The 24,606-nt window shown below is 41.4% G+C and overlaps 1 protein-coding gene across 5 annotated transcripts in view; it reads right to left on the bottom strand.

Moving 5' to 3' along the window:
* The window catches only part of RIMKLB (ribosomal modification protein rimK like family member B), a 50,317-nt gene extending 26,142 nt beyond the window's left edge, over positions 1 to 24,175 (bottom strand). Inside the window, exons 1-3 of one of the 5 annotated variants that reach the window (XM_088159191.1) lie at positions 24,015 to 24,175; positions 22,279 to 22,786; positions 15,891 to 16,111 (exon numbers count right to left, since the gene is read on the bottom strand). In XM_088159191.1, coding sequence (XP_088015317.1) covers positions 15,891 to 16,065 — 175 coding nt within the window. In that variant the 5' untranslated portion in view covers positions 16,066 to 16,111; positions 22,279 to 22,786; positions 24,015 to 24,175. Of the gene's footprint in view, positions 1 to 1,757; positions 1,823 to 15,890; positions 16,112 to 22,278; positions 22,787 to 23,807; positions 23,905 to 24,014 lie in introns of those variants that run through there. The other 4 variants (XM_088159192.1, XM_088159193.1, XM_088159190.1 and 1 more) reach the window with 4 other exon arrangements.
* Positions 24,176 to 24,606: the final 431 nt, after the last annotated feature.

The following is a 24,606-nucleotide window of genomic DNA, read 5'->3' as shown; positions in this document are numbered from 1 at the left end:
AAGCTATAACCCAAAATTTCTTAGTTTTGACAAACATTAACATAGAACCATACACAAATCAAAGGCAGAGAAGGAAGAATTCCATTTTTCCTACACCTCTGTAAGCAAGCTCACTGAGCTTGTCTCCTCTTTCTGGCTTTAGAGGGTTAAAACAACACTGCAGTAGTACACATGCTCCATGCCCATATTGTAATGAAAATACAGATATAACACTACAGCAATATTTTGCACCTGATCTGGATGCAGCAGCTTCCACTGAGTTACAAAAACATGTTAACTAACTAAGATATTTACTTAGTATGCTCCCTAATTAATACACTGTACAATCTACAACCTTCTTGAAAGAAAGTGTTCCTCATTATTACACAGTCCTTCCAACCAGTCCAGTGAAATAAAAAAAAAATCACGTAATCACAGACACCACGATAAAGCAAGTAGAAGGGACATCCCCCCCCCACTGTCAGCTTGTTTTGACCTTTGAAGGCAACGCATTCAAGAGATCAGCCAATTTACCACTAATCTCTAGACTGTAAGGGTAATTCTGTACTTACCAACTCCTACAAGCTGGTAAGTATCTTTATAAACATGTAGTCTACACTGCAAGTTCTAAAGCTCTCTTGTCTTTCCTGAAATAATCACCTGCCCAATTTACAAAGATATAAAAATCACTAAGGGGCTACAGTTCTCATCACAAGTCAATGGCAGAGACAGAAACAAAAGCTTTTTTACCACTTCAGGTGTAAGTCTCCTTAGTTCATTCATCTCTTCCACAGATTACTCGAAGAATCGCCTTTGAATATTTGCAGATTACATTTTTCTTCAAGTTCTTCCATTTTACAGCAACACAATCATGGAATTTCATTTCGAATGCCACTCTTGATCTGTTCTTAGTTACCAAATTGCAATTTACATTCATTCCTAGACTCAGCCTCTAACAATTTAAAAAGATTAAAAACTCTGAAAGGAGAAGGTTTAACAGCATGCTATGAACCTTGGAAGACCTAAGCAAGAAAGAGGAAGAAATGAGCACCTCTCAAGAAATTTCTGAGTTGGAGAAAGCATTCACATAAGGTTCTAAGACAATTTTGATTTAAATCCTGTTGCTGCCAACAGTTTTACTCTCTAGCTCCATGCAATCCTACAGAGGCATGTAGTACCACCCACTCCCTATCACTCATCTACAGACCCTGGTGAGCTGGCAAGCTTCCTACACCAGCAGGAAACTCTTCCGTTCTTTTGTAGAATTCAATTTCTGCAGGTGTTGCAAGCTGAACAAGCTCACTGCAGGATCTGATGAATCCAGGTGTCAACTGCAACAGAGAAACCTGGATCACAGCAAGGATCTGAACAGTTTCAATTGTCAAGATAGTGCCTGATGGTGCTCTTGTTTTGAGACTAGAATTCTCTATGAGGTGGGTATTCTTCTTTCTGCATTTACAACTCGATGGTCACTATGCTAGCCAAGTCTCCAACTTTATGAAAACAAACCAATCAGACTGATTTCTGTTTCTCCAACTCCTGTCCTCCTGGCCTATGCAGGTAATACATTTTCCAGTGGCTTCCACTCTCTCGGGCTAAGAAAAATTTGCAGCAAAATTGCTACAAAGGCCCAGCTGCCAGAGTTGTTTGAGGAGGACTAGTAATTACAAGCAATAAGGCATGCATTTACATGTACAGTATCCTTTCTACCTGTACCACTGAACTTACTCAACTCAAAGCATCCACAAAGGGCATGCATTTTCAGAATCCTGCCTCACCTTTAGTCCCAAGCATGTAAGGAGGAGTGCACAAAGAACCATTTCAGTCTTAGGCCAGAATGATCCTGGGAAGATTGACAGAAAAACAAAAGGAAGCAGGATATGAACATGCACATCTCAAAAATATCCAGTCAGTACTAAGATCTTTCTACCTTTCTACCTGCACTTACACCATGACTTCAACCCATAATCTCTCCTCAACTGGCAGCTGGATAGTTTGCATGCTGGAGGTACCGTGGTGAATGGATAAAGTCCTTTAGAAGGACAGGCTGTGAATATGAGAAGGGTTTGTGCCCCACACAAAGGAGCAGATCACATGCATGCAGCTCTGCTTTGGAGTGCACAGAGCTAGACAAGAACCCAGCAACTGAGACAGCATGCTAACACATGGTGAGCGTATATTTGGGCCACTCACTCCATAAGGGTGGTCTAACTTTGTGACAGACTGCCCTGAAAGGCTGTGGAAGCTTCATCCTTGGAGATATTCAAAACCTGACTTCATACACCCCAAGCAATCTGATCTAACGTCAGAGCTGGCTCCAGCTTTCAAGTTGGCCGCTGTGACTAGAAGGCTGGTCCAGATGGCTTTTAAAAGTCTCTTTCAAACTCAATTAGCCCTATGGTTCTCAGGGGCCTTCTCTTGCAGTATGCCTGGGCTCTTAAGTTACTTATTGTTATGCCTGGCTGTAACAGTAGGACGCTTGCTCCACAATGCCCCACTTCACATCTCAAACTAGACCTTTGGGTTCGCTGGGCAACATCCTGCCTTTCTTTCACACTATCAAGATCATCTGACAAGTTCTTACAGTCATTAAAAAAATAAAGATCAAGTTCTTCCTGCTGGAAGTGGAAAGTGCTTTTATAGGTTTGACAGTTGCAGGGGAGAGACAGGACCCAAGGCCCGATTCTCTGACCACAAAGAAACTTGGGAAGTGATCAAAGAAGAAATTTAATATATGGTAAAGACAAATCCTGTCTGGAAAGTAAAGTAACAAAGTGGGGAAAAAAGTTGTATGCATTTATTGTTGAGCTCTAAAGAAACAACTGAAAACAGGCCTCACCCACCATCACTTCATTTTCCTGGTGGAAGTAGTCATCCAACAAGACAGGCCTTCACAGAAAGATGCAAGTGCAGAAAATTGTCAGGGACACAAAGGGTAGTTCCCTTTAGGTCCTGACTTGAGTTTGAATCTCATTTTGTGTAACGAAAGCTACTTCAAACCTTAAAAGGATTTTTAAGGTACACTTACCAAAACTCTGTCTCACTGTGAATAAGCAGAGATGGACTGCACTCCAGACAAAGGAGAGTTAAACCTTTACTCTGAATCTACAGATTATTCCTTAATGCTGTCTGAGTCAGGGGAACAAGGACACATGGTAACAGTAGCAGGAGAACTTGGTATGGCCTCTTCTGTTACTAACAACAACCTAAACTGAAGAAAAAGGCATGACATAAGAAAGAAAGCTGCCCCACAACATGGAGATTAAAGATTTACGTGGCTCTGCTTTCTAGAACAGAGTGGTTGGTGCAGGGATTCCTGAACCTCACAAAAAATAATTTCATGATCATAATGACCAGCTGCTTCTGCCATGGCAGGCTCAGCCAGGCACACTAGTGCTCCCTTCCTACTTCATATTAAGAAAAATCTCAACTCAAAGCAGGGCATCCTGCCTGACCACAGAACTAAGAATGTAGTCCACCCTGTGAGTCTGTTCCTCATCCAGGAACAGAAGGCCCAACATTTCATGTTGATATCCAAAAGTAATATATTACTTTTTTTATATATATGAAGTTATCCTTAACCATGACAAACAGCCTGCAAGGCACCTCATAAAACACGAAATATAAACACTGAAAGCAGTGCTGTCAAAAGAATGCAAACTGAATCCCAATAACGGAATGAGCCAATTTCCAAAGTAGCTGAGTACAATAAACACAGGGAGATGCCAATTTACATATTCATGAAACAAGTGGGAGAACAAGCTACAAGAGCAACCGCCCCAGGTACTTAGACAGGTAAAATTCCTCAGTCTCACTAACAGAATGCATATTATCTTCAATGTAAATTTATCCATGCACTACTATTCAAAAACAAGGGTATTAGGTCACCCAAGTAATTAGTTATCATTCCAGAACTTCTGGTTTCCCCTACATTTCTCAAAACCTGGATAGTAAACAGTGTTGATGCATCCAGTCCCTATGTGCAAACATTTTATTTACAAATAATGCAGTCATTCAATATTACATTCAAAAGCTACAGTAAAACTATTGCAGCCACAAAGTTCAGCACATAAAGGCTAGAAAAAGTCACAACTAAGGATGTCGGTAGCACTGATCTACTACCCCACACACATGCTGTCTTCAACTGCACAAACAAACATTATTTTTCCCCATAGCAGATACCTAATGTGCACAGAAGGTACAGCATCCATTTAACAAGCAGCAACTGAGGACTGTATTTTCTTTTACATTGTTTAGTGTGCAATCCATAGATTGGTATACTGAAATACTTATCTAAAACACACCACTACTAATTTCTTCTTGAGTTTTATGTATTGTGCTTATCACAGTAATATTTAAGTCCTTCACAATCATAATTAATTTTGTTAACACCACAGGAAATCAGTGAACATTCCATTGCTCTCCCATATGGGGAAGGGAAACCCAGAGATAAGTGTTGACGAAGGAAATCTAGATGCCACATTTAGGAGACCATGATTTCTCAGTTGTTCATGCTGTTCTGATTGACTTCATTTGTGGATCTAAGTATTCAGCTCCTTCACAAAGCTGATCCTAGCATCCAAACTCGGGGCACTCAGAAAATGTAAAAACATGCAATTAAAGGCAATTTCTGAGCAGTTCAATTTAAATCACCAGACTAACATTTTTCTTCCAGCAATGTTCTGCTTCAATTGTCACAATTTTTTGTAATCACAAAAAGGCATCCTACAAATTGTCCTCTCCACCATACTGCAAGTTACATTTCCAGAGCAGAACACCATGTACTTTAGGGAGGTTGACAAAAAACTACCAAGTAATTAAGTAATTTAAAATGTAGTAGCTGAAAACAAAAACACAACAAAGTTAAAATTCCAAATCTGATTTTGCCAATTTCTAAGTCTTGGTCATTTGCTCCTGCTAGTCATAATAGAATTTTATCTTTATACTTGCAGATAATCCAAAGTAAACTTCATCCCTTGGCACCTAAATAACACCTGACACGGTGGAATAGCACGTGAGGGTGAGACCAGCTGGCTTTGTCCCAAATTCTCACTCCCCACTCATCCCCCTATAGCACTGATCCCCCTAGACATTCCAGTTCATTTCCAAACCCTGGATTTCTCCTACTGTTATGCAGTTTCTTTGCCTGCAATTTTGAATACCACTGTAACTGCTCACTTGCCTGCCTTGCCTTCAAACTTATTTCCCATTTGAGTCTCCTTATTCAGTTTGCAAGTTTCAACACAAAACCCATGCTCCCACAAGTATCAACCTCCAATTTCCTTCATGAGGAAAACAGCTCCTTATCTAGCAAGAGTTTCTCTGCATTCACTTCCTGTTACCATTTCTTGTTCCAGCACATTTGCCAAGAACACTGCCTTCACACCAGATTTTTCCTCACTGGCACCTCAGTACCCAGTCCCAAACCAACTTCAATCATCTTGTCCCCACTATATTTGAATGGACCATTCAGGTCTTTGTGTCAGAGAGGAGGTATAACCAATATGAAAGAAGATCTCTACTTTAAATTGTGTGCTCAGACCAAACTTTATTTCCCATCCCACAGCAGACAAAAGGCCACAACACCAGACGTCCTTTCTTTTACATAATACACAGCTGTGTTTCAAATGTTTTAGCTGTGAAGCTTAAACAAGTCTCTAAGATGCTTAACAGATTATTTTTTGAAATGGTAATAATTTGGGAAAAATTTATGTCTACTTTCACGAGCAAAAGCCACTTCAGTCAAATTGAATTCCTGTTCCAAGCTTGTCCTTCCAAAAACATTCTTACAGATCTGGGGAAAAACATTCTTTTTTCCTTGAAGTGTCCTCCTTCCACTGTATGACTTGGCAAAAAATTTGCAAGACTTCCTCAAAGAGACATTTAAGATTTAAGGGTCAGATGTACATTAATAAGAAAGGACAAATTCTAAACAATAAAAATCTGACGCAAAGGTTTAGCCCACTGTAATGTTAGGAAGGGTGATATGAAACCCACCTGCAATGTCAAAAATGCCCTCATTCAATGTTTTATCAGATATAAATACATCACTTAAAACAGAATCAGTACTAAAACTCAAAATTTGCTTGCCCTAAGCAAAGTAGCAGTTTTGTACCAGTGTCACCTGTCTGGCCAACAGATGAAACCATGTTTTTATTTTATTTCATTCATAAGAAGAAAGCAAAACAGCATGCTCTTCTTACCGGAAAGCAAGGAAGAAGGCATTATAAATTAGGACGTGTCATCCATTTACCATCTTCAGTGTCTCAAATTATACTTTTAAATAAATCCCGACTTTACCAGGAAGTAAGCGTAATGTCAGGACATCAGCAATTTCAGCAGCTAGGTCAACCATTCATATGTCAAAGCAAGTAACTTTTATTGGGGGTGGGGAACCCAAAAGAATCTATTCATTAATTCAAGACCTTCACAGTACTATCTGAAGCATAACAAGAAACTTGGAAGGGCAGCTTGAGTTTTCACACTAGGTTCACAAAGAGATTCTGGCACTTTTCACAGTAAGCCAAATTGGTGGTGAAGATGCCCTTTTACCTCATCATTCAAGGATAGTTACTTGGATATGCAACCCAAATACTGACACAGTCATCAGACCACAGAGTCTTCCTAAGCTGGTCTCTCTCTGTATCATATCACTCTGTGTTATATAATGCATACATTTAGCACATCAAAGATTAAAATATTCCATCTCTAAGGTCAGGGCATGAACTTGGGAAGAATTATACTTGTACTTACTACTTCAAGCAAAGGCAGATGCTAAACAAGTCTAACACCAATGCAAATGCCCCAAACTCCAGATTTTATGTACTCACAGCTCTTTCCTCCATGTGATGGATCAGTAAACTCCTGGGAAGGCTCAGCAGAGATGAGCAAACATGATGTGCCTGTGAAGCTCTGGGAAAATATGGGAAGTGACTGACCACAGCTGTGGCTAAGAAAGTTGACTTTATCATATGATGACTAGAGGGGTGGAACACCCCTTCCATAAGGAAAGACTAAGAGAATTGGGAATGTTCAGCCTGGAGAAAACTTTCGGGTGACCTAATTGCAGCCTTTTAGTACCTGAAAGAAGACTACAAGAAAGATAGTGAGTATTTACAAGGGTATATAGTGATAGGACAAGGGTGAATGGCTTTAAACTGAAAGAGGGTAAGTTTACTTTAGATATTAGGAGGAAATTCTTGACTATGAGGTGCTGAAGGACTGACACAGGTTGCCCAGTGAATTTGTGGCTGCCCCATCCCTGGAAGTGTTTATGGCCAGGCTGGACAGGCCTTTGAGCAGCCTGGTCCAGGCGAAGGTGTCCCAGGCCATAGCAGGGAGGGTGAATCAAGATGATCTTTAAGGTCCCTTCCAACTCAAACCATTCTATGACAAAAGAGACTGAAAGGTGGCTTTTAAGATAAAGGTTTGTAACAGTTAGGATATTGTTTGACTCTCAGCTGAGTGAATCAATTGTATGTGTAAATGTTTGTCCAGAAGAGCAGCAAGAGCCTGAATGTCTTCCCAAGGTAACTAGACCAGCATGGGGGAGTGTATCCAGGGCTCAGCCCAACCTAGAGGATAAAAATAGAATCATTAGCCAAAAGACTTTTGAAGAAAGCAATGGACTTGAGTTGACTTAAACCCCTTTATGCCTTCCCAGGAACTGGGAATGCCCAATATTGTGATGGTGTGCATATCAAAGTGATCTGTAATGAGAATCACCTTTGCATTGTGCTCCAAAAGCTCTGTCTATGCTCTATTCCTAAACTGCTTGTCAAACAACTCATTGCTGTATGTTTTGAACAGCTAAAGAGAACACTTACACGGCTTTTTGCAAAAGACTTCTTCTGTCCTTGAAAAAATTTAACTTAAAAGGAAATCATCCCCCCTCAAAGTTCCCCAGCATTGTACCAACACAACAAGACAACTGACACAACACCTAGAGGATACTTAAATCAAGTTCTTAGAACTTAAGGGAAATATTTATTGATCTTCTGACTGCTGTGTTTCCCTACCAGATCTAATTATTCTTTAGACAGAAACTGCCAAGAAACAGGATTTGATAGGATATTATTTCATGGGTGTTACATTACAACTATTATGGTTAACAAAATCTTTTACCCTAATAACTGTGTCAGTGCAGTCCAACTTCCTTCTCAGCTAAAAAAATCAAAAGCATTGGCATATCTAGTCTTTTTACTTCACACCTTGACAAAATGGATAAAATCAGCCGTGTGTCTCTTCCAATATGTTATTCCATGCTTTACTCACAGATGTGTCAAGATGAGTAACAAGCACAGCAAGACAGTCCCCAGCTCAATACCTGCCCTATACTAAAGTACAGAGCAAGAAAACCTTTCTGCATAATAAGAAAGGTTTCCTACAAGTTAACACAATTAGTTAGTGTAATTCAAACAGGGTTTCTCTGACAACAGGTATTCTGCTCAAGTTGTCAGATCACATGTAACACATTCTGCTTCAACTTGCTTAACTTTTGACAAATAAAAATGCATTTTATCACACTTTAATCCAAAAATGGATTAGACCTGTGGAAAGATGGAAATCATGTAAGCTCTATCATTCAAAGAACAATCATTATAAGGACAGATTTTTGTGACATTGTAAATGTTATTTTCAATATAAGGAAATGAAAATTCTTCTTATTGCTGTCCTGCTCTTCATTCCACTCTCTCCATGCAGTAAAAAGCAGATATAAAAGGAAACTGTAATTCTTAAAACCAGTATTTCACCACAATTTACACGTAAGAGTTTATAAAAATAAGAAAATAAAGTGACTTGTGCATGGATACTGGTACACCTAGAAGCCCATATCAATCTAAACACAGGTCTGCACTCTGGAAGACCATCTCAGTACTGATCAAAGTTCAGCAGTACCAGTCTCTCTCATATTCACAGTCACTGAGAATCAACTGTCCATCATTCACAAATGGATTTGACAAAAGGTAGACAAAGCCAAAGCCACTTTGTCATTGCTTAAAGAACAGGTGATAGAGTATTTCTCTGATCACAAATCTGGGAAAGTAAGCATAACCATCAGTTCCATAAGATTAACTTTTTCACATCAATATTGGTGCTATCTTCTAATATCTCCCACTCCAACACACAGTTTGCCCTTCTGATTTAAGTGCTGAAGAAGTGCAGCCACACTGTTCCCTGACTCGGAGGACTGATGAAGTCTAAAAAAAACACCTGCCACCAAGAACAGACTGGTTTAAAACACATCAGTATGCAGACCCAGTTCACAATACAACTGCTCAGACAAATGTGCCAGCAAAACTTGCTTAGGTGACACAGCACTGGAACAGGATTGTTCGAAGAGTGACACAGAAACCCCCAGCCAGTTAAAGACTGCCTTGTGAAATGTTAGGCTCATTTTCATTTCTTGACTAGGATGTATGGAAACACTTCTTTCATCTTGCTTTTGTCCCTTTTTACATTGTTTATCATCCAGATGGCCATTCCTGAGAATTCTTACAACCATTAAAAATCTGGCAATGCTTTCTGGCATTTTCAGATATGATGACATGCACGTATGCTTAAGATGATATGCCCTACAAGCCTGATTTTCCTGGCTGGCTGTTCTAGAACACATGGAAATTAAAAACTTCAGACCTTAACACAGTCCTCTGAAATTAACATAATAAAATATTTCCGTGCAGAAACATTCCTCCCACCTTCCAAGGTGGCTTTGGACTGAGCCCGTATCTACAACTGGTGACATACTGAAGAAACAGAACAATTTTGAGAAGATTAAATTCACTGTTAGCCTTTGTTATTTTAGCATCAGTTTAAGATGACAATCATTCACGTAAGAATAGAAATCCCTGACAGGAAGGAAGAAAACTGCAAGAACACCCAGGATGGTTACAGAGTATAAATCCTTTCTTTCTATACGAATTGTAAGAAAGTTGTCTTTGGTGTCATAGTTCTGAAAAAAACCAAACCAATTCCTCTTAACACATGCGGCAGCTGTTGAAAGGCACTGTTATTAAAATACGATAATAAAGCAAATGTTAAGTTTTCTCTATTAGAGATGTGTTTGTCTTGGGTATCTAATACCGGGGTGTCACATACTAGATTACACCCACCTCTAAACACAGCTACCATGCCAAAATCTCCTCTATATAGTCCATAGCTGCCTAATAGTAAAGCTTTTGGCTTTAACATCAATCACACTGGAAAGTGATCAATTTCCACAGTGAAAGAACATCAGAAACAGTTTCAAGTGATTCTGAGCCCAGCACTTTCCACAGTACAAAATCCACTTCATGTCTAACCACCTTCTAGTCCTTTGCACACAATGCAGTTCCTTCTCTTGCTCTCACTTGAGTCACAAACCAATTTCCCAACTCTGCAGAGGAAGTAATGGCTGCTCTGGCTGTAGTTAATAGCAGGAAACAGGCCAACTCTGCAGTGCTCAAAAAGGCACCTTGCCAAGGCGGCTTGCCTCTGCTCCATCACTCCCAAAGCCACTGCTGCATGCTGCAGGAAAAGCTCTTACATTAAGGTGTACTGCTGGACTAACAAGTGCCAGGGGGCTACTGAAACAGCCAGAAGGACGAGGAGGTGACTGTGCTCCCTATTGTGTGATAGAAGACAGTCTTTACGTGACTTATAAAAATATTGAGTGTTGGTATTTTGATATGGAAACCATTTCATATATGTAAAAGCCCTCTCTTACCATGGATCTAGATGATTCAAAGTGTTTTTCTTACCATTACATGAAAACACAGGAATTTGTTATTCACCCTTATATTCTTTCCCCCAGGAATTTTACTTTTCTATACTTTACAAAAATCTTTCAACTATGCCAATTCCTCCATGTTTACTTCAAATTATGTCTAATCCAGAGTCTTCAAAAAAATCGAAGACCACTACTACTCATTACTAGTTCAAACTAAGTAAGAAATAAAGGACAGATCATACAAAACAAAATCACACCTTGCAAGATGAAAGACTTAAACAAGACACTCCCTTCTATTGCAAAGTTCAGGCCCACACTAGAAACCCAGATGCCTAAATCAGCACACTGACGTTTACCAAGTTAAAAGAATCTATCATCTAAGTACTTCCTCTGCAGAAAAAAATGAAGGTAAGAGATCAGTTTCCAGATGCTACCCATCTGACTTAAGAAAAGCCAGCTGACTGTGCACAATGTATTACTGTTTTAGAATACATTACCATTATGCCCTTTTTATTCCTCACCTAAGCTGACCATTTGGTTTCACATTCCCAAAGGAAAAGCCAAGAAAGTCTTAGGAAACGTTAATACTTTGTTTTATACTTTAACCACTCCACCATCTTCGACAGTTCAAAGTTCACGAAAGCAACTTTCCTTAGAACTATTTTCCTTCACAGGACAGTATCAGAAAATAAGAAGATTACAAAAATTCACAATAAAGGTATTGGTAAATTGCTGACTCAGTGAATTTCTATTTCTGCTGTTCTGATAGCAAAAAATTTTAATGAAAATATTATTATATATAATTTTAATGAGGGAAGGATCCTAACATTTTCTTCACCAAAGAACAGTTCTTGAAGTGTGTCGCCCTACAGGTAAGGAGTGGAGTCTGTGGGGAAAGGTACTACTCAATCTTAGACACAGGGAAGAAAAAAGAGTGTTCAGAATGAGGAGACAACCCACGGGTGTGTTTTGTCTCTTGTCCACAAAGTTCACCCTATAGGGTGGGATTGTCCTACAGCTTCCTCCACCACGCACTCCTGCTTACAAGTGTTAATTTGTTTAGATGCAAATTCCTCAAGCCTGTTACATCACTGCATTAGCAAACTTAGCTTAAAAGTACACATTCTGACAGAACTGACTGCTAAGACTTTAGATAAATGTCTAAAAAATGTGGAGTTTTGTTACATTACTTGCTACATATTTCAAATGAATATAGGAATTGCCAAACTAGATTAGAAAACTAGACATTTCAGTTTGTAACCCTTACAGCAGTAAATACCAGATGCTATTCACAAACAAAATAATCCTAAAGCTGACACTATCTGACATCCCAACCACAAGAAAACTGCTGTTTCAAAGTATTTCTGGAGCTATAACTAAATCAACATAAATGAAAGCCATTCCTTGAAACAACAACCCCATTCTTCCTTTCCTGTGTACCAGAGCTAGGAATTGTATGACCACAAAAAGGGCTGGTGCAACAATCTATTCCAACAGAAAACTATTAATTCTTTGGTGGAGTTAGTCTTTCACTGGGTTGGCCAACTCAACTCACACAAATGCCAGATCCTGTAAAGCAGCAGACAATTTGGTAAACCATTTCTTTTGAACTACCTGAGGTACAATGTGAAAGCAAGCCAAGAGAGACATGAAGTCCTTTACAAGGCAAGCAGTAACAGCAGTGCTGGAAAGGGGCAAGAGGAACACGGCTGCTCCATTCAGCAGTAGATTGTCCAAAATTGGTTTATTTTCAAGAATTTAGCCCTTAAGAAACTTAGGCTACAGCTACAGGGTGCAAGTTCAAATCAAAACAGTCCAGTATCACCCTCTATTTTTTTCCACACATACATTCCTGTCCATTCCTGTGCAACAATGTTGTGCGTGTCTGATTCAATAACCATCTCAGCAGGTTCAGCCCACCAAAGAAGCAGAAAAAATTAATTTATACAGCTCTACTTTTCCATTTTTTTTTTATATTCAGCTTTTGCCTTAGAAATCTACAGAATACTACTGCCACTGTGGAAAACAAAAAGGAGTGCATGGCTTGGGTAAGTAGACATCTATTCAAGTAAGGCATAAACCATACTTTATTTCAAAAAATACCTGTTGAACTTATTTTCAAAACCCTTTAAGCATAAACCAGTTTAAGAATTTCCTTTTAGACTAAAAAGAAAAAACTTTAATTCTACATCTTTTAACTTGCATTTACAATCACTTCTGTGTTGAGGTATCTAAGGCAGATCTTGAGCTGCATGCAAGTTCATCATGTGGCTGGTGATACTGGGACCGTGTGGGGTGCTTGGGATTTTGGGTCATCCTGAGTTTTAGCTGTGAAAGGAAAGGAACCAGCAGGGATTGCAGGGCCCACATTGTTGGTCTGCCGTGGGAATCCAGCCATGCTTCCACACTTCCCATCTAGCCCTGCCCCAAGGAGGGGCTGCTGCTGAGTCCACCGAGTGAAACAACCCCACCTGCACCCCCCTTCCCTTTGGCCGTGGCAAATTTATCATTTTTGACAGACACAAACTGTGTACATCTCAGCATCACAAAAGCTTTACACATCTGTCTTTGGGCTGGGCATCAGTAATACCTGCATCAGCATGTTCTACTGTTAAGGTATAATGGTTTGTGGAAGGGACAATTTTCACATATATGTGTCCCACGGTTCTGCTCAATTTTCCTAAATTTATAAGTGTCTTTTTCACTCTACCCCTGTGAAGTAAATAATTTAATGCTTTTTAATATCTTATGCTGAATTTTTGGTCTCTGAAGTCTCCAGCCATGTTCCTGACAGTTAGCAAGTCCACAAGAAGGATTACTGACTCTACCATCTACAGAAATACCACATTTTTGAGGTTTTAAATAGCACCCTGTAATATCCAACTTGACTGTGTAAATTTAACATTCTTCTAACAATTTACTTAAGAAATTGCCTTGGTTTTAAAGGACAAAAAAAACTCTAATCAAAGTGTGAATATGTGGAAAAAAAACCCAACTACTAGTTCCTCCAATATCATGTATTACCTTCAGAGTCTGAGCCTTGAATTGCCAAGCTTTCAAGACAAATGATGATAGAAAAGGAAGCAAAAGCACATTATTATCCACTGAAGATACATTCTCTTCATCAAATCCTCTATGTCAAAGAAAATTTTACTCAAAATTTACTGTGGATCCCTCACACAGCACTAGATAACAATAAGGGTACAGAATGCACTATCTCCTGGATTTTGTTCCAAAACACCTTTTCCTAGGCCAACTGAGATTTTTAAAAAGGAAAATGAAACACAAAGCTTCTGCTTGTGTCCTCCAGCAGAAATCTTTATCAAAGTATGTGCAAAAGCTCTAGAAAAACACAACTAGAAAATTAAGAGGGAAGATTTTTCATTGGTCTCCGAGAAAAAGAATTGATACAAGACAATTCCCACCCTTCAGGAAAAAAAAAAAACAACGCAATTAGACCAGACTACTTACAACAAAATTTCTATCCACAATCTTTCAGCATTTTTAGCTCACTCCTTTTCAAATGGTCAGATATTCACATCATATTGAATGAACACTTTGCATGAGAATAATTTCCCCTTTCTTGCATTTTTTCTAATAATGTTCTTAATTTTTCTTGTTTTTATACTACACATTCTTCAATATTACTTTTCCAACTTGCATTACTTTTATCTTTTTGCTTGCAATAAACACAGCACTAGGAGACATTAGACAGAAGAGAGCAGAAAGGTCCACAATTTATACTTGCCCTATTTAATTCCCCAAAAACAGACAGAAGACAGAAAAGAAGAAATCATCAAGAAATAAGTAACAGTACTGAAATGCTGCAGGACTAATTATGCATCTCAGAGACTGCACCTACAGTCCAGGATGGCTGCATTCCCATTACACACTGTCCAAAGGAAAGTACGCTCAGAGCTCAGACTTTCTGACAAGAAGTTACTAGATTTGAAAACATCCTACGGAATTTCAATCTGTGATAAAAATCATAGGACTCCTCAGATTAAAAGACAAAATAGGTAAAAAGAAGTTTAGAAATACCAGAATAAAAAATACTGGTTTTACCATGCATGTGTTTTATAGTTGATTGATTCATGCCAAAATAGGCTATAAATTCTGACCAGAGTTCTTCCCCAGAGTCAGTTTTATGATTCCCTTCCTACGTATGATTTCCCAAAGAGGAACAAGGTATACATGGCAATCTCTCCTTCATGGCTGAGGGTACTTTCGTATTTTCTTCCTGCACAGAATTACTCTAATTACCCTAATACAACTTTCAGAAATGCAATTCTCCCCTGGGTCTCCAGCAATATATTTTTTTGACTGATAAATGGGGAAGAGGAATGAAAGAGTTAAAAGTAAAAAGAACCCACTGCAGCCTCCTTGCTTTAGGAAATCCAAATTAAAAAATGTTGAAACAAAAATAAATTGTAAGTGCTACACGGCTTGACATTGGTGGTATTAGTATCTTCCTATCACATAAGCTTACTATCTACAGAATCCTTCTACTTAACAGTTATAATGCAACTTAACATTTTACTTTTCCTTTTTAATCACCACTGGGGGAAAAAAGCTAGTAGGAAAATAGAACAGAAATCTTACCATTTAAACACTGTAAATTGTAGTAATAGCTCAAATTATTTGATGCACCTATTTTATCAGCACCGTTCTTTTTTTGGAATTCACTCCACATCTTTACAGCAGTGTGCCTTAGTTCCATCACATTATAACCTCTAGTTCCATGACACTTTGTACTGTTCATTGAAATTTCCTTTTAGATTATTTCCAGTGTTTTCTATTTTGGAGCCAGAACCCAAACAGAAAAGAAACTCCCTCTGAAACTCTTAAATGTGACCCACAAAGTTCAAGTATTGGAGCAAAAATTATGCTCCATGATTTCTTATTAATTTAGGGGTCCTGTAGTCCTTATCCTGGAGTCACCAAAGTGAAACAAACCTCCTCTTTTTTCTGCAGAGGGAAGGGAAAAGTGGTTCTAATGCAAATTAGCAAACTGAACAATTATATTTGATTAACATTATAAATTCTAAAAAAAAATGGTATGATGCACATCTACATGATTTAGACGATGAATGGTAGGCAGTCTGGCATACATGGAATTTGTTGTTAAATAGTACAGATGCTCCATTTACAATCTTTTTCCAAGTACCCCTTCAGCACACTCCCAGCTTTAGCTCATTCTCACCAAGATTTCCATCCTCAATGGTCAGCACCACTTCATCCATCACCAAGGCCCGGAAATCCAGCTCCTCCTCACAGCACTTGGCCTTCAGTGCTCTCAGGATCTCCTGCTGAGGATAATCTTCTCTGATGCGACGGTCTGTTAAGAACCACAGTCTGGGAGCAACTGAACTGCACATCTTGGACTTGTCTTGCAACCTTCAAGGTCTCCTTCCAATGGAACTGCTAGACAATGGAGAAGATGAGACTCTGTTAGAGTACACAGGCTCTTATCTTCAGGATCCCTGCTGTACTAAGTTCCACTTCTCCTGCACAAGTCAGTCCGTTTCAACAGAGTGCAACTTCCAACCTCCAAGAAGCAAAATAATGTCTACACCTACCCTGCAATCAAAAGTACCAACAACAGAAACAAATCCATTTACATTCAGTGGAATGTTAAATGCTAGATATTAGGTCTTGGCTCTCAACCCAGCTTTCTCCTCAAGAAGTACACAGAGATGTAACTACTGGTATTGGCTGTAGCATTCCTCTCTCGTGACAGTACTAAAAATCATGCAAAGAACTGAAAATAATTTGAATGGCCATGTCTGAAGGCAAGAATTTCAACTTCATGATTAGGATAACTCCTTCAACTGAAATAACTCCACCCTTCTCTTAGGTACTGCTAAAATACTCAGTGACAGACCTGATTTGTGTCTTTCCACCACATATGAGAGTGTGACAAACTCTTTATGTTAAAAAGGCAGACCAGAAGAACAGAAATTCATTACTACAGAATCTTCCAGGTAACTCTTTAGGACTGTTTTGCTCTCACAAATATTACACATCTGCTGAGAGGTATACTTAGAAATATATTAACTAGTACCCAGAACACATAATAATGGAAAAACTAATGGAACAAGGAGCACCAACAAAATGTCAGGAATATAGAACATTAACACACATAAAATAAAGCAAAATCAAAGCCAGAATTTCAGTGGTAGCCTCTTCTTGCTTCAAATCAACCTTTTAAAATCACCTTTATACATAAACAGTACTAATGAATTCAGGACCAAGAACAGAAAACACAGTTCAAATTGAAGAATTTCAATAGGGTTAGAAGTGATAAAAGCAAAGTACTGCTCCTTTTGCTTTGAATACAGAGGACTTGGGCTATTTTTGACCAAATATATTTTTACTGAAATATTTTAAAAGCTGTAAACCAGTTACAGGTACATTAATGGACTACTCCTTCATGTTCAAGAAAGACAAGCATGGTGTAGGAAATAGGAATTTTGGAGAAAACCAGAATGGTTTTCTGTGCCACCTTTAAACTCTCCTGTCAATATAAAGATGCAAAAATCGTCACTTTCACCAATATAACTGTATACATGAGTTCCTAGCAGAACTGAACTCTGAGATAGAAACAGGAGTTTTGCCTGGTAGTCCTAATTACTGCTGCCAGCAGATAATGTAAATACAAAAACACGTTAGCATATAATTGCTATCACTCGATATTACAAAGAACTTTAGTTTCTGCAGTGGGTCTTTGGACAAAAGGATTGTTTAGTTACAACCACAAGAACCAGCTAGGTTTTTTCTAGTATTAAAAAACTATTTTTTTTTTCTACTAGAACAGCTTTTTCTTAATAATAAAATAAAATTTTAAGTGGACATTTTCATTCCTGGTACGGAGAACCATAGTACCAACACACAAAGACTGTGACTTTTTTCCATCGATTTGGTAAATGAGGTGCAACAATAAAGCCAAGGATTATAGTTCTTCATACTAACAGACCAGAAAAAGGCAGAAGCTAGGCAAAGATGATCACGGATCCAAACCAGTCCTTGAATGCAGTCAAGATGTTCAAGGTAAAGCAGGAAAAAGAGCGCTTGCTCCCTGCAGAAAAATGGGTGTGGGAGGTTACAAGGAGTATCTTTTGATCTCTCAAAAAAACCTCTTTGTTCTTCAAAGGAGCTCGAAGTGAAAAGGGCAAGATGAGGCTTGGGCTGGCAATGGCTGACATCTATCAGATCCTGCCCCACTTGTGTCTCCCTCAACAATGGATGTCTGGACGCGGTGGTTTACACGGAACTTCCTGGAACAACATCCTGGGCAGCAGGACAGACGGCGTTTTGCAGGAATGCCCCCGCTGCAGGCCGGCCCGGAGGCGCCGGGCACTGCCCCTCAGCGCTGCCATTTGCGGAGGGGCCGGCGAGGCCGAGCAGCGCCACCTGCCGCCCCTGCCGGGCAGCGCAGCTCTGCCCCGGCCCGCACGGCCGCATCCCACACAACAGCGGGAGAACGCCGAGGGCATGGAAACACACACCACATACGCTTCCTCTGCGTTAAAAAAAAAAACATAAATCAGAAACCATCACGTATTTTCTGCCTGCTTGGGGTTTTAGTTTGAGTTTTTGTGGTTTGAGGCTTTTTCCCCCTCAGTACCGGTTCTAATGCTGATACAAGAACCAAGTATTTTCTCCCCATTTTTGCTTTCTTTGCAAATCTGTTTCAATTTTTCTCAAACCTCTTCTCTATATAGCCCCACCTCCACCCCCTTACATACACCATCACCTCTCCCTGACTGTCATTTCAGCACTTAATTTCTTAAAAACCAAAAAATGGTCAAAGAAGAAAGAAAAAAACGTGTATCCTTCTCTTTCCTCCATCTCTACTTTTGAAGAAGTTACAACATGGTCAAGAAGGGCAATTAATATATATCAATGAGGATGTTAAACCAGCAGGTGTATAAAAATGCCTTGGGTACGGTTATTCATCTCTCTCCTAATACTACATCTCACTTGCTCAAAATCTTAATGGTTTTATACATGTATATACAAAAGCTCCCATCTTATCGTAAGAAAGGCAGGTAACAATTTCAAGTCTGCAAGTAAAGACGGAGAAGCTCACTTCAGAAAAAGCTATAAGCCAGCAACAGAGACAGAAACTAGCAATCTTAACTCTTGGATCCTTCACCTCCAACCCAATACTATATTTTTTTTCTACTCAAAAGAATTTATTTTTCACACTAACGTTCTGCTCCTAAAAACAGAATATATACATCAGTTTCAGCCTCACCTTGTAATCTATTTTGCTTGTGTAAGGAATCTCACATAACAAAACTTGCAATTTACCCTATTAACCCAAACATTTTAAAAATATTTCCCACATTCTCAAGAAAATGGTTTGTAGGAGGAAAGCTGGCCTTGCAGTCAGATGGACAAAAGCATTAAGCTCTTAAGTTGGATATTATTGCCAGAATGCTTCCCTGAAAACCAACTCCACCCATTTCAATCTAAAAGACACAGCCTCAGACAATGCTGGGTGTGCAGAGAATACTTCCTAATCCACGAGAGCATCTATTGCAAAGTAACTATGGTATATATAAGGGGAAGAGCAGATGTTTAAATAACTTCAAGATGGCCACTTCAAGTGCACTTTTCACTCAAAGCTACTACAGTCAAAGTAAGTATAATCTTTCAATAACTACTTCACAGATTTATGAAATTAGAAGGCAAAAAATAACCATACACTTAACTGCATGTAACAGACTGGGAGAGGGAAAAGGGTGGTATCAAAGTAAAAGGCCTGTGATAAAAATCAAACTGTGTGTCACACCAGCCAAGCAGACACTGCCACAATTGCTTCAAGAATACACTGCGTGGAACAGATTCCTTGCCATTTATAGAGGGAATGAACGTTCACCTCAACTTTCAGCTGTGGCACCCTTAAACTGCTTAAGCCAGGCCTTACTCCAGCAATCACACAGCAGCTTCCTTCCCTCCCCAGCACAAGCAAACTTATTTCCTCCCACATTCCTTCAATCTGCAGTACACCTCTAGCAGCTGTTTTAACAAAAGCACTCACTGTGCTCCTTTTCGACTTTTCATCATATATGAATATGTTTTATTGAAATAAGAGGGAATTCAGCCAATCAGATCAGCTGTCTAGAGAGATCTGGAAATCTTCTCTGAAGACCATTCTTTTTGCCTTGAAGGGGGTGTTCTCTTCACAGAAAATGATTAGAGACCTCCCTCTCCCTCCAGGAATGGGAGATTGGTCTCCATGGCTCATTTCCTCGTTCTCCAGTCTTCAACACCCAGAAGGAGGAGAAAAATAGACTAGTTTCTTGCTCTTTTTCACCATGATGTATTTGCCTTAAGATGAAACAAGAAACCCATTTTTGGGAGATACTAATTAATTTATATATTACTGATAAATGTGTAAGAGAAGAGGTATCTAGTATGCAAAAAAAAAAAATGTTCAGCATTCTTTTTGTTCAGGATGCAACTACTGAATGTTTTCGTAAATTAAAAGTCTAGCTTGTATCTTCCCTATGGGAATGATGAATGGAATCCCAGATGTTTATAGCATCAAGGATCAATGAGATCTAGCTATTTCACCTGCTCGGCCTGTGATGTGATGTGATGTTGCAGCACACTCCCACTGCCTACAGGGGCATCTGGGAAACAAGTTAGTGGAACAGTAATTACCAGCAGCCCCTCCCAGAATCGCCCCTTTTTTAGAGCTTGGCTCACTCTCAGTTACAGCACTGTGCAGATAACACATACTCACAGATTGCAGTGGTTAACAGAGAGGTAAAACCTAACCTCAGTTTTAGCATACCTCTAGGCATGTTTAATCCCTACAGCTGAGATACTGACAATAAAAATCTCAAGGAAGTGAGAAGGAATGAGCAAGAGAGTGACAGTCACAACCACCATGGAAATGGAGAACTAGGAAAAACATTGCTCCAAGCACTCACCTCACTACAAGTAACAACACCATTAATGCTTATCCCTTAATAACCATTTTCAGAACAGTGCTGTTCAAGCTGGAAAAGGTATTTTGACTCCCTTTTCATCATAAATTAGCTAAGGCTTGAAACTGAGTACACATTTCCAATAAACCAATCATCTCTACCATTACAGCAGTTTCTAGAATGTCTGGAAGAATGCATTTCCAAACAGTGAAGACCGAAGAATGGTTGGCAGATGCTTGCAAGTTATCTCCTTCAGGAGACACCTCAAGGCAGATCTGAATTATAAAGTCAATCTTAGATAGCAGACCAGTTAAACAGCTAATGAACAGTTGTCCAGCACACGACCCAGCATGTAATCCATCATACACTGTCATGGAAGTCTCTGTCTCATCTTAATGAGAAGAGAGCTGTATTTGAAACATCCCAGAAATAGGACTTTCTATGTCATAGGGAGAGCAGGTCTGCAAACAGTTCACAGCTGTTTCGAGCATAAAGCGCAAGTGATTTTTTTTCCACACAAAGACACCAGAATGATGATTATCTAAAGACAATGTTACGAAATATGTATGGATGATGAATATATCACATGGTGATAGAGAAAAGAACTGACATCTTTAAAAAATAAATCCAGGATAAGTCAACTCGTTCCTGACAATGCTGCTTCATGGTGATGCTTAAGGCCAACATCAAGAAAAATTCCTCTTTTACGTACCAGAAACTAGTTTTCCTAAGACTGTCACACAATTGTTTGAGAATCTTTGGAAAGAACACATTTTTAAAAGCTGAAGAATCTGAAAAATTGAAATATTTATTTAACGCATTTTATATAATATATTGAAAAGCTGCAGCACAATCTGTCCACTGCTGCTGCATTATCCTCCACGCTCTACACATGCATCGGAGAATTGAAAGTCTCTGCAGGCAGGTGAACCCCAAGCACACCTCTCTGAAAGCACATCACAGGATTCACCTCTGTTTCCCTTTGAGATTTGTAGACTGCAATAGCCAAAGGATATGGGAATATATTAATTGTTCCCATTCATTCCCACCCCTGCAGACGGGCAACTGCACTCCCTATGATGGCTTTCATCTCCTTGTCTCCACCTTTGCACTGAGCGATGTTCAAGATGCTCGTAGCAATCCTCCCAGGCACCGCTGCCTCTGAAAGGCGGACACCCACACCCCCCTTCTTTCCTCCTCTGTGTTCATGCTTGCAAGTAGAAGGCAAGATTCCTCATTCACACACCCCATTTCCCGATCACCACCGAATAATCCATTCTCTTTCCTCCCCGCAACACGAGTCCAATACTGCTCAGCATCAACCATCCTTCTACTTCGGTCTTGGTATTTTTTTCCAACAACAGCCTCTCAGCTTTTTCACGCCCCTCCACTGTCCCTGTGTGCGCACGCACGCCCGTGTGCAAATAAAACACACCATTTCCTCCCACATCAGCGGCTTTTCCACCTGTGCCAGGTTCCCCCGCAGTGTGGTACAATACCCCCTTCTCCTCCCCGATACGTGTGTACACAGCCAGTTTTCCCTCCTCCCTTCCCCCACCCCACAGCCTCTGTGCATGCCTCTCCCAGCGCCTGGAGTGGGGGAAGGGAAACATGCACTGCGTGAATGAATGGGCTGAAGAGACTTACCAGAAATTTGGTGAGGAAGGAGTGGAAGACGAAAAAGACACTAAAGATGGGTGTTTCCTTTCAGCGTGCCAAGTGCTGCTTCAGTCCTGGCTCCCTTAAGGAGGTCACGTGTCTTGCTAGGTACCCCTTTTCCAGGATCCTCTACTAACCAAAAAGGGTGGCACGGAAGTCTTCTGGATCCCTCCCTGCACTACACCCCAAAGGAGGGAAGGGTACTACTGAAGCTCCCAAAGCAAGCAAGCAAACAATGATAATGTTCTCCTGGTCCTGTCAGGCACTGTCTAGCGGAAGCCTCTGGGACCAGGATAGATTTCTGAGGGAGGGAAGGGGGAAAAAATTAATGTTTAAAGTATTTCCCAAATTGTTCTTCCCTACGGAGCAGGGAAGGATGGGGAAGGAGTAAAAAGAGTATTGGTGAAGTGCTGTAGCTTTCTATGTAAAAGAAATTCAATCCTTGGGTCTCTACTTCCTCAGAACTAAAGCCCTAAATGACTGAAGTCACCAGCACCTAGGGAGGAAAAAGAAAAAAGAAACATCCCTATTAGACATAAACATACAAAGGTATGAAATAAAGATAAACTAAATCCCAAAGGAAGAAAAAGGTGCAATTCAAAACAGTAAGCAAAGTCAAAAGAAAATTATGATGTGAACATAATTAGGGGAATTGTGAAACTTTCAAGTATTTAACAGGAATATACTATAACAAAAAGCAGTTTTAAGGGGGAAAAACCCACAAGGCTAAGCAGTTTGTTCTATTAAGAATATGCGTTCAATGGATAGATAAATCCGTACCTACACGGGAACATATGAGGAAATTAAGTTTCTAAACCTGCAAAAACTATTCCTATTTATTTGTGAGCCTTTAAACCTTTAAACCTCTCCCCAGAATAACCTTTAGGGTTCAGATGAGACTGGCAAAAAGTACGTTTCAGTTCAGAAGCGTGTATTTCTATGCATTAGGAGCATGTATTCCCATGCATTAGAACCCACTCTGCCACAGAAAATAAAAAGCGGTTTACAAACGGTGACAAAAAAAGAGAAAAAAACAAAAAACCCAAAACCAAAATAACATGTCTAGAGCATGCTTGCTTAAATGATGGAATCAATCCAAGATTAACAGTGGCACGCTTGGAAAACGGAGCCCCTGGTAAGATCCCAGGCAGTAAAGTCACCGATGTGCCACCAGCTCTTTTTTAAACACCGGAAAACAAAAGGGGAGAAGGAACCTAGTTGGGAAGATCTTGCTGCCAGACCCAACGCCAGCCACACACTCCCCCTGGCTCCATCACATGAAGGCGAGCCCCCACAGCCACCGCCGACCCCCACGGACCCGTGCGGAGACGCGGCCGCCGAACGAGCCAGCGGGGCGGCGGCTCCCGCCCCGCGTTCGCAGCGCGACCGACCCGCCCGCGGAGCGCGGGTCCCGGGCCGGGGGCGCGGCCCCCTCGCCCCTCCCGCCCCTCTCCCCTCGCACACCGAGCGGACGCGGACGCCGCCGCCGCCGCCGCCGCTCCCCCTCCGCCACCCACCTGGGCGCCCCGGCGGGCGCGGCGGGGAGGCGCGGGCAGCTCGCCCCGCTCCGCGCGCGGGGGATGCAGCACAATCACCATGGGCGCAGCGCGGCGGGGCGGGACGGCTGTGAGGGGACGGTCCCAACCACCCCCCCGCCCGCCCCCTTCCCGGGCACGGCGGACCCCACCCCCGCGGGCTCGCGCCCGCTCAGCCCGACATCTCACCAGCCCCGGGCACCGCCGAGCCTGAGGGGACCCGCGGGGCGCCCACCCCCACCCCCTCCGGCACCGGGCCTGGGAAGAGAGGGCGCGGGGCGACGAAGGCTCCGGGGAGACGCGCCCCTTCCTCCCCGCCGGCGGCGCGGTCCTAGAGGGAAGCGAGCGACGCGACGCGACGCTCAGCTCGTCCTCCCCCCCCCCACCACCACCCCGCCTTCCCTCCTCCCCGCGGCTGAGGAGAGGAGGCCGCGGCTGTTCCCTGCACCGAGCCCCCCGCCCGCCGCCGCCTCCCGCGCTCGCTCCCGCCGCCTCACAGCGCAGCGGCGGCGGTGCCGTAACGGCCGGGCCGGGCTCGGCACGCGCGGGGCGGGCGCGGGGGAGCGCGAGGAGGGCGGCTCCGGGGTGCCTCGGAGCGGGCCGAGACGAACCGGACTGGACGGGGCCGAACCGCATCGGACCGGACCGGACCGGACCGAACTGCTGCTCGTGCGCGGCGGCACCACCCGCGGGCTGAGGCCGCTCCTGTCTAACGGCTGAGGCCTCCCACAGAACGGGTCAGGTCGGACGGGACCACAGTGGTCATCTGGGCCAACCTGCC

Source organism: Sturnus vulgaris, chromosome 2 (genome assembly GCF_052056855.1).
Source record: "Sturnus vulgaris isolate bStuVul1 chromosome 2, bStuVul1.hap1, whole genome shotgun sequence".
Taxonomy (NCBI): Eukaryota; Metazoa; Chordata; class Aves; order Passeriformes; family Sturnidae; genus Sturnus; species Sturnus vulgaris.
The sequence above is the reverse complement of the archived record's forward strand: the minus strand, read 5'-3'. Positions and strand labels throughout refer to the sequence as shown.